This window comes from Chelon labrosus (assembly GCF_963514085.1).
Source record: "Chelon labrosus genome assembly, chromosome: 18".
Taxonomy (NCBI): domain Eukaryota; kingdom Metazoa; phylum Chordata; class Actinopteri; order Mugiliformes; family Mugilidae; genus Chelon; species Chelon labrosus.
Genome location: NC_140351.1, coordinates 21,649,258 through 21,660,237, shown reverse-complemented (window position 1 = coordinate 21,660,237; position 10,980 = coordinate 21,649,258). Strand labels below are relative to the sequence as shown.

Genomic DNA, 10,980 nt, shown 5'->3' with positions numbered 1-10,980 from the left:
TAAGAGGCTGATATTTTTTTGCAGTTCGAGGAGGCGTCGGGCCAGTAAAGAGGCTCGGATAACCCTTTAATATGATGAAAGCAGCAGGGAGCTTGCTGTGTGTGTTAGTGGCTGTCATGTGAAGTGTCGGTTCGTAACATGACTCAGAGCGTCACAGGCGGAAGGTCACGGAGCAGCAGAACGGAACGGAAGCGGGAGTAAAAAAGCCTATCCGCCATTGTGGAATATGGTAAGGGATATTCCAGTTAGACACTAGCCAGTTTCACATTGACTGATAAACACCATCTGGGGCCGGATCGTGCACATGAAGTGACGCCTTCTCCGCAGACACAAAGTCGCCGTTTGTAACATCCAGAAGAGGCCGATCGTCGTCAGGTCTGACCACGGGAGGAAAACGCCGCCTTGTAACGTTAACGGAGTGGTTGGACGACCAGAGAGACGAGCCAGGGAAGCACCGAAGTGAAGAGAGAGAAAGAGAGAGAGAGAGAGAGAGAGAGAGGCAGAGGCAAGGGGAAGCCGTGGACAATCTCACAAACAGCGATCAGTTTCGGTTCCTGGAGGATGTCTGCGACCACAGTCGATCAGGTTTGTGTGTTCGGAGCTGAACAAACGAGCTGTGCGGCGAAATGAAACTTTGCCGACAACAGTTTGATCCGGTTTGCTGTGTCAGATCTAACAGGCTGCAAAGTCTTGTGATATATGATCGCTATTAGCGGTTAATGTAGGCCGACTGCACTGCCAGGCAACTGTAGCTGTAGCCGGTTGCCAATGCGGCACCGTTTACTGGATGTCAGAGCATTTGACATCCGGTCAATAACACGAAGCAACCTGTAAATGTTAACATCCGGGCTGATGGCTCCAGCCTGAGGTTACTACAGTCGACTGGTACATTTATCTGTGTAGGATACAGCCTGCTCTGTCAGTGTGCTTCTTGTTTCTTGTCGTGATCTGATAATATTCTCGTCTCCCTTTCCTGCCCATTATTTCAGAGACCTAAAGGACAAGGAAATAAAGGTAAGGTTTTTAACTGTAAATTTGTAAATCGTGCTTCAGTTGTGAGATGAGGCATTGCAGGCTGTTTATATATATATATATATATATATATATATATATATATAGTTAGCTAACATGCTATCAAGGGAGTCACTGATCCTGCTTTGAAACTGTAGCCTCAACATTAGCTCATTTCTGGTAGCATTGTTGACTTCAGCCACTGTGACCAAATGGTAATCAGTTTACATATTGACGGTTAAATATTGTTGGAATAACATGCAGTGAATATGATTATTTAATGTCCTCTTTTTCTAACCTCAGTGCAAAACGGATCAATGCATCAGAAGGATGGAGTGAATGATGATGATTTTGAGCCTTACCTAAGCGGCCAGACAAATCAGGTAATATCCTCCAATATATTATAATATGATCTGCCTCGATGCACAATGTGCCACATAGTAGTTGCAGCCATTGTTTAGCTTGTAACTTTATTAGTAACTGTTTGTTGTTTTCTAACTGTTCTGCCTGGCATTCTGTATAGTACATAACATGACTGTGTTTCTGTGTCACACAGAGTAACAGCTATCCACCAATGTCTGACCCCTACATGCCCAGCTACTATGCTCCATCCATTGGGTTCCCTTACTCCCTGGGAGAGGCTGCGTGGTCCACAGCAGGAGACCCGCCTATGCCCTACCTAACTACCTATGGACAAATGAGCAATGGCGAGCCGCACTTCATCCCTGATGGTGTTTTCAGCCAGCCAGGTGCCCTGGGAAACACCCCTCCCTTCCTCGGCCAGCATGGCTTCAACTTCTTTCCTGGAAATGCAGACTTTTCCACCTGGGGTACCAGTGTCTCTCAGGGTCAGTCCACGCAGACCTCAGTCTACAGTAACAGCTATGGGTACGCCCCCAGCTCGCTCGGCCGGGCCATCACAGACGGGCAGGCAGGCTTTGGAAGCGACACCCAGCTCAGTAAAGTCCCGGTGCTGAACAGCATTGAGCAGGGTATGGCAGGGCTGAAACTGGGTACAGACATGGTGGCAGCTGTCACCAAAACAGTGGGCTCTCCCTTAGGAGGAACAGCAGGTATGAGCAGTATGGCAGCCAATAACCTCCCTCCGTCTGTCAGTTCGTCCGCACCTAAACCTGCCTCCTGGGCAGCCATCGCCAAGAAGCCGGCCAAGCCACAGCCCAAGGTCAAACCCAAAGCCAACATGGGGATGGGGGGAGGTGCCATTCCCCCACCTCCCATAAAGCACAATATGAACATTGGTACTTGGGACGATAAGGGCTCTCTGAACAAGCCCCCATTAGCTCAGACTATGATGCCACACCAGCCTCTGGTGCAGCAGCCTCTCCTTGCTCAGCCCCAGCCCTTACTGCAGAACCCTTTGCCCCCTCAACACCAGCCCCAGCACCAACACCAACACCAACACCAACATCAACATCAACATCAACACCAACACCAACACCAACACCAACACCAACACCAGCCCTTCCAGCTTCAGTCGCTCCAGTCCCCCCAACATCCCCAGCCTCTGCCCCCTGGCCCTCCGCACCTGCACCTCACTTCCCAACCTGGTCCCCCACAACCCCTTCATCAGCAACAACCCCAGCAGCCTGGCCCACCCCCCAATCGTTGGGTGGCTCCCAGGAACCGGGGTGAGGGCTTTGGTTTGGGTGGCGGAATCCCACTGAGTGCCTCCCCTTGCTCCGGAGAAGTGCACCCAGTGCTAGAGAAACTCCGTGCCCTCAACAACTACAACCCCAAAGACTTTGACTGGAACTTGAAAAATGGACGTGTTTTCATAATCAAGAGCTATTCAGAAGATGACATCCACCGCTCAATCAAGTACTCTATCTGGTGCAGTACAGAACATGGCAACAAGCGCCTGGATGGCGCCTATCGCTCAATGGGCAACAAGGGGCCCCTGTACCTATTGTTCAGCGTCAATGGCAGCGGGCACTTCTGCGGCGTGGCCGAGATGCGCTCACCCGTGGACTACAATGCCTATGCAGGCGTCTGGTCTCAGGACAAGTGGAAGGGCAAGTTTGAGGTGAAGTGGGTTTTCATCAAAGACGTGCCCAACAACCAGCTGCGTCACATCCGGCTGGAGAACAATGACAACAAGCCAGTGACCAACTCCAGGGACACTCAGGAAGTGCCTCTGGAGAAGGCCAAACAAGTGCTTAAAATTATCGCCACTTACAAGCATACCACCTCAATCTTTGATGACTTTGCACATTATGAGAAACGTCAGGAAGAGGAGGAGGCTCTGAGGAAGGTGAGATAAATACACATATATAAGAGCCCTGTCTTCTGTAAATAGCTTGTTTGTATGCATGAGCCAGTTCAGTTCAGTTACCCTTTAATTCAGAAGGAGGCTAACTTTCACTGAGTCACTGCCGCAGGCGGTTGTTGGACTGTAATCAGCTGATCATGTTCCACCTGCGAGGTTGTAGCATCGAGCGGCTGAATGGACAGTCTGCCGTAAATGGAAGTTCCCAGAGGCCTGTCAGCAGATTGACATGCCACTATTAGTCATAAGCAGGATCAGGAAACCCTGACTCCTCATCGGCCATCTTATGCTGTCGAGGCTGCGATGATATACCCAACCGGAGTTAGATGCATAGAGGTTTCCTGAAATAGTCCACATTCCTGGCATTCCCGCTTTCAGACAAAGGCAGATGTAGGCTCTGATCTCCCTTTGAACACCAGGCCTCTCTGCTCTCCACAGGCTCCTCATGCTTTATTAGTCTTTAACAACATAAGCCCTCGGCCTGCAAACTGGCTGCCTCGGCACAGTTGGCACAGTTTGCCATAGATTTTGTAAAGCGTTGATTTTTAAAATGTTTCCCAGCAATCTACGTGATAAAATGCATGATTAGATTTATCTGTGTGAATAGTTCTGTAAAACACACACAGCGTAAATCCCTCAGAGGGGAAACTGAAATATGCTGCAGTGGTAATAGCAGTGGTGTGCCACAAATGTTAGTGTGAGTAGTAAAAACTCAGTGGGATGTTGCTGCTGTGGAAAAACAACCCCCAAAGAGCGAACATGTTATTACAGATAGCATTCTGCTTCACCCATTCTTTTGATTCACCAGTATGCTAATCTAATGGAGTCTAAAAACCCCCCATGACCCGCTCCCACCTTTTCTCCCACTCCCTCACTGCTGGTGCTCCATTGACGCTGCACTGACTCCTCTCTGCTGACCTTGTTAATATGCACTGGGTTACTTTCTCATAAATATTTCAAGTCAATGTTTTCAGGCTTTTGAAAACAACCTGTCAGTAGACAGCCAGTTTCATCCTCCGTCGTGCAGGCGTTGCACTGTGCTGCTTTTGTAGCCATGACCTCCTACATGACAGGATTGGCCCGGCTGAGGCCTCATCCTCCTTCGCCTGACAAGGTTAATTGTTGTCTATTGTTCGGCTCGTCCTTCCCGAACTTGGAGAGGTGTCAAACCAGCGCAGCTACCAGCACAATAACACCTTAGCGAAGTGTTTTAGAAGATAACTTTGAATCTAAATGTTATTACAGGATTTTATTGGCATGACTAATTTGGCAATTAACACATGGAAAGTAGCGTCTTCTGTCTCTTAACATGCCAAGTTAGGATAAATGCCAAGCTTCTCCGATGGCTACAGCAGTAGGAGGGTTTATTAGCTTTCTTTAACCACTTTATATTTTTTTCCAGTATTAAACAACACTGTCAGTTGATATTTAAATTAATCATTTAAATTGACATTGACACAGTCATTGCACAGGTGTAATGTCATGTAAAGGTTTTGGGAGGTTTCTGTCCTGAAAGCCACAGCCCTTCTGGGGATAGAGTTACAGTGGGGGCCCGAGTCTCAGTGGTTTTCCCACGGTGCTAACATGGACACCCTCAAAGAGGACCCTGTTCCAGTTAAAAAACGGGCAAAAGAATCGGCTTGAAGACAGACATCAGTTCATGAAGATCCCTGGGTTATTTTGCCCTCCATGCTTTTGCTCGTCTTGAATTTTAACGTTGCTTCTTAAACTTCCAACTCACAGCGTTTCTCCTTATTTTGAAATCCAAGACACGCCGCTGAAAGTTTGATATCTGAGGCATCACATGTTTTGTAGGGTATGACTGTCTTGGTTTATCCGTGACTTAAATGAGACGTATAACTAGAAGCTGGATACAGTGGCGGCAGTCTCATGCCAGTGTAAACATGGCTGAATATTTGGTTAGTGCATACCTCTGGTCTTCTAAATTCATTTTCTCTCCGTTACTGTCTCGCTTGCCGTTTCACTTACTCAAACGCAAAACAAAACAAAAAGCTCTGGGCGCCCTTACTTGAGGGATTCATTAGTTTCCAGGCCAGTGTATTTTAAATCAGAATTACAAATGAGGCCTATCTGGAGAGGAAAGGTTCATGAACACTGTTTGCCTAACTTTTCTGTGAATAATTAACTATCATTTTTATCTTTGCAGGAGTGTTTATGTCTTCAGGCCATGCTGATATTGAAATAAAATATTGAAGAAAGCACAGAAACATAGTTTTTGGCATTCTGCTGCTACAGATTTTGAAACCAGTACTTTCCGTGGAGAATAGAAAGTACTGGTTTCCAAACCTGGAACGCCAAACTGCAGAAAAATTATTTATAAATTTGCACGCAAGATGAAATGACACATGACAGGAGGAGCATGCTATTTCGGTTGTTTTCAGTTTGATTGCACCGATAGAAAAGCCTTGACGCTGCAGTTTCATTTGCTTAATATTGATAATTCTCTCCGAAACCTTATGAGACACAATTTCCTTGATGAAAAGCACAGATTAAAGAAATGTTTTGATGAAAACAGAACAAAATCTCCTTGGCTGTAGATGTACTATCAATGCTTAGTTAACTCATTTTAATTTATAAATCAAATTTGAGCTGTAGTTGAATATTTACCTTAGGAATGTGTACAGAAGCAGTGATGAGGTTTCCTAACATGTACAGTGATTCATCAGTTAAGCTTTTCTTTCCTTTCTAAGGACTGCAATCAGTATTGATTGCCTTTGTGAATGGTTTTTATCAACACTCAGATGTAATCAGGAGTCTCTCAATAAAACTTTAGGACTCAAGTGTTTTTAAGGATTTCACCTTTTGTCAGTGGACCCAGATGAGCTGTAGCCTTCAACTTTACTATACACAAAAGAATGGATTTAGCTTTAATGCACATTTAAACCGTGATTAAAAACCATCAGATGTTGAACTTTCCACTGCTGTTAACGGTTGTTTCTCTCTCCTCTGGTTCCATCCACTGATTATCTCTTTTTTTCTCTCTCTCTCTCTTGCTAGGAGCGCAGTAGAAATAAACAGTAACCTTCAAGCAAGCTCTCTGCTAGAACTGCAACACTAATGATGTAGGACCTTAAATAAAAATTTTTGCCTAACCACAAGGAGGAAAGGCCCTCACTGTCTTTCCGCTGAAGACGACAATGTATCTGAACACTTGAAGACGACAATAGATGGACTCATCCGTATCCGTTGACTGGTGCATCAAACCCCGTGTTCCCGTCTCACGAGAAAAAGAGCGTAACCCACATTGAGAAACTGTCTTTAAAGCACTTTCAGTCCTTCTAAACAGCCTCTATCCTTAACTCTCTAACTCTGTTCTTCTTTTGATTTCGTTTGTGAGCAACTAACTGACTAACCTGAGTAGTCAGGAGATTTCACTGAGCTTATTTGTAGTTTTTTAAATGCCTCACGTTTGGGATCATCATCAGCCCCCGAAGAGAATTAAAGATGACATGTATAAATTAATCTTGTACTTGAATCTGTATTCGGCCACGTGGTCCAGCTCAGACGGACAGCGGCTGTGGATGATTGACAAGTGGGATGAAATAATTGGGAAACGGCCACAATCATGCCAATCACAGGACATATCCTGCCCTCTACCTGTTCCCTTCCTTTCTGCATCTGTTTCTGTGTATCAAAAGATTATGATTACGCATCAGGCCGGCAAGCGTCGGCTAATGCACCTCTTTTTTTTGTTTTCTCTCTTGTGATTCTGTCATTCTGAAGTGCATTTGTCTGAGGAGAAACCTGCTGCTCTGTACTATAGAACCATAGTGGTGGCCTCTGCTGGCCTCGTGGGTGACTGTCTTTGCTCTGACGTCGATGTGTCGTACCTCAGGCTCAATCAGACTGTCTGTCCTCAACAACTCTTAGCACTTTTGGGAGAACCTCCAACATGACCGCACCCACTCAACTTGACTGAGATTCCCCCAAAAAGGCAAGACATCAACTGCAAGGATGTGACAGTTTTCTCCTCTAGGTAACTCACTAGCTAAATAAAAATTACTCATGTTTAGCGAAAACGTTGCATTCGTCTTTTCTTTTTGCCTCATACGTTTAAACTTGTATCTGTTACTTCTAGGATTAAAGACATTCAGAAGCAGATCCTCCATTTTCAAATTGCTTATGTGCCTTTTTTTAAAAAACAAAACAAGTAGAAAGTCCATTTAGAATTCATGTCCACATAATAGTGTCAAGTGGTTGAATCTGACGTTATAATGAAATAAACAGCCTGCATCGGAACGAACACACTTAAATGCATGGCAAGAAAGCAGGTGGTGGAAAGTAACAAATCACATTTACTACTGTGTTGTACCTGTGTTATTTATAATATACATAAAAAACAGGAACCTGTTAGATAAAGAAATCACACAAGAAAAATACAACAATAAATGCATATTTGTAACTGAAATGAGTTTTGTTGTTCCACCTTTAATCATTTTGTGACTTGGACTGAAATACTGAATCTAACTGAAGCAGTTAAAGATGGCTTCACCTAGACCAGCTACAACAGTTAAGTGATGCTCATTAATTTTGTATTATCTCACTCACAGGGTAAAGTCTGCACGAGTATATTTACTTTCTGAAGTTATACTTGAACTGAAATCTAATGTGACTCTAGGACTTAAACTTGCAATGGAGTATTTTTACATCCTTGGTACCTCAGAAACCTGAACACAGGACTGTGAGTAACAAGAATTACATGTCTGGTCTCATGAATCTCAGTTTCAACTCCAACATTAAGTTAGACTCATGCTGCACTATTAGAAATAAACTAATGCGTTGTTGTCAGTAGAGAACACCTTGCCGTCATTATGCAGGGATGGCTTAGTGCAATAAATAGTGTGTTCAAGTAAGAGTGATGTTAATCTGACATTAATGATACTGCACACGAGCTAGCATCCTGTCCTGGAAGAGTTTTTGCTTCAGCTAAAGTAGCAGTACTGCCAAAATACATACAAACATACATGCACTGACGTTAATGTGCATTGATGCATTAACATTAACCAGGGATCAATTGTCTTATCTTAGTAAATAGCTTCTAACCGTCTTACTAAGTACTTAAGTAAGTACTATTAGAGTTATTAAATAAATGGAGTTTAATGAAAAGTACACATTTGAATTTTAATGGCGAATAAGTGTATATTAAATACAGTATTAGTAGTAAGTGGCATTCAGCTATTAACCTAGGTTAGTCTATATTTATTAGACCAAGTCTAAATAAAAGCAGCGGTCCCACATCCCAGATTGATCTGCCATTAGTTCCACATTTACTGAAAGTAATTTTAATAGACAGAAATAACAACAGGACAGCTTAATCATACTTACCCTTGATGTGCTTTGTTGCAGCATCAGCGATGTTTAAAGACTGAAAGGAGAGGACTGATGGCTGCAGTAAAAACACAGATTAGGAGATATAGTTATTAAAGTTATTTCTGTTGGAGTTCACCTCTTCAAATAAGTTCAAGCTGTTAGCTAGAGTGAATAAACAGTAGCTCATGTAATTTAGGAAGGAGATTTATTTTCTGAGTGGCACAGAGACTTCTAAGACTTCAATACAATTACACATATTTTACACGCAGAATAGGTTCATCATGTGAAGTGCAGTACATGTGACGGAGTATTTCCTGTTTGCTGTATTAAATGTCAGAGAGTAGAAAGAATTGAAAATATGACTTGTCAGAACTAGTTTTGCCCAGATCTAAGGTTTGGTCTGCGCGGAAAGGCCACCGAAACTGAATTTGGCTGTTCCACTTCATCATGCTTTTGCTTGGAGAGGGTTAGTTCCTTTATTACAGGTAATTCTTATAGATGTTGAACCTGTAAGAGAAGAAATAAATACAAAACTGCATGTTTTAAAGACATAGTCAGGACTGAAAGTGGAGCTTAGGAAGACATAAGGGGACACGTCCTCAGGTTGTTATGTACATCAAGCTGCAGACCTAAGGTGGTGAGTGCATGTTTACCTCATTAACAGACAATAAAATATATGACCTTACTTTAATATCAGATGCTGAAGGACAAGAGCACGGAATAAACGTCACACATTTTAATTGCATGTGCCTTCTGTGAGGTCAGATTCATGACAATGTTTGTGTAAACCTGCTTTATGAATCATAATGTCACACATTTAAGTCATCCAGAAATAAATAAGGTCTCTTCCACTGTCTGTCCACTAGAGTGCGCCAACATATCAGGTTATTCCAAATGTCCTCATCTCCTTCTTCTACAGTCACACAAAGCCTTTCCTGTAAGCTGCAAAGCCCTCTTTCTTCTCAAGCCCTCAAACTCCTACAGACACAATTATACCAGGCTGAGAAGCACTTGTTGTGCTTCCACAGCTTTCTGGAGCAATTAATGCCAGCTCACCAAGCTGTGCAGCGAGAGGTGGAGGAGAGAAGGAGAAAGAGGATGTAAGTGGGGAGTGAGAAAAATCCCCCTTTATGTTTGTCAAGGAGGCAGAAAGAGCTGTAATTATAACATTGGAGGCTTTGGATTGCAACTTCTCTCCACTGTGTGTTAATTTGTGCATCCATCAGGTTTTCGCAGGCGGCTTTTGAAAAGACCACACTCTTCCTGCCTCCATTTGTCTGCGAACACAACAGACAAACTAAGCTGGAAACTCGCTATTTATGCGCCTCACAATGCCCTCACAATTACTAGTTGTGTGTGATGGTGGCGAGATGTACAAATTCCCAAATATGCAAAACACTGATTTAATTAGAGACCTCTGATGTGATGTTGATTTTACCTCGCTCATTGAACTGATGAAAAGTGCTGCTAAATAACATGTACTCTGTGTTTCATGGGTAATACACACTGTGAGCTTTTTAAATCATTAAACAGGGAAAAAAAATGTATGCACTGCAGGCCCACTCCTTTTCATTTAATTTCAATGGCTTGTCATGTTGCTCTTGCCATTTAGGAATCAAAGTAACTGGTTAATGAGTTTAATGTCACCATGCAGTTAATTTGCCCCTATCCACAGTAGTCAAAGCTGTTCCAAGAAAGTGCCAAGCAAACTTTTTCTTTTTTTTTTTTCCAACCATCAAAATGTCCTTCTGGAGATGGATTCTGTCGAGATGAGAGAGAAGGAGCATCCTCTGCTTAGAGAGCTCAAATGCCTTTGAAGTTTCAGTCACACTGAAGACTCATCAACACATGGCTCAAGGCAAGGTTAGGGCAAGTCTCAGGGTTGGCACTTCCTCGATGTTTTGAAGGTTTTCGCACTCTGGGCCATGGCACGCCACTCAAAACGTCCTCACAGAACATTAGTCCCATTGATGACTATGTTAACCGCCATGTGGTTGATCAGAGAAGCTAGAGCTGAGCCCGTGCAGTGTACATATGTCTCAATGCTGACGGTAAAAGGTAAGTGCATCAGCGCAGTCAAAGTTGTATCGGCGTTTCGAGGTGTTACTCTGGAGCTAAGTGAAATAATCAGCAGTTTATTTGAAAAAGTGGGGCTTTGACTGACATTGACGTCCAAGTGTTCTCGCTGCCCTTTCCCAAGGTGCCTCTGTTGCCATGGTTATACCATTATCTGTGAGCTGAAAGTAGAGGCCGAGCATTTTGCCCAACATAGTGATATGATGCAGATCTAAGCTGAGAAGACTTTATTGTTCTGCATACAATGAAACGGAAATAAGTGAATTGCAAGCTAA

General features: G+C 43.5%; 1 protein-coding gene across 3 annotated transcripts; it reads left to right on the top strand.

Moving 5' to 3' along the window:
• The first annotated feature begins 211 nt into the window (after positions 1–211).
• On the top strand, positions 212–7,471 carry ythdf3 (YTH N6-methyladenosine RNA binding protein F3). 3 transcript variants are annotated; one of them, XM_084565773.1, is made up of 5 exons: positions 212–229; positions 328–585; positions 1,315–1,394; positions 1,568–3,283; positions 6,317–7,471. In XM_084565773.1, exons 3-5 carry the CDS (start codon positions 1,329–1,331, stop codon positions 6,338–6,340), a joined length of 1,806 nt encoding a protein of 601 aa, XP_084421899.1. In that variant the 5' UTR covers positions 212–229; positions 328–585; positions 1,315–1,328; the 3' UTR covers positions 6,341–7,471. The 3 variants fall into 3 exon arrangements, with proteins under 3 accessions (XP_084421899.1, XP_084421898.1, XP_084421897.1); XM_084565771.1 differs by lacking the exon at positions 212–229 and adding an exon at positions 990–1,014 and having other exon boundaries at positions 431–585; XM_084565772.1 differs by lacking the exon at positions 212–229 and having other exon boundaries at positions 310–585.
• Positions 7,472–10,980: the final 3,509 nt, after the last annotated feature.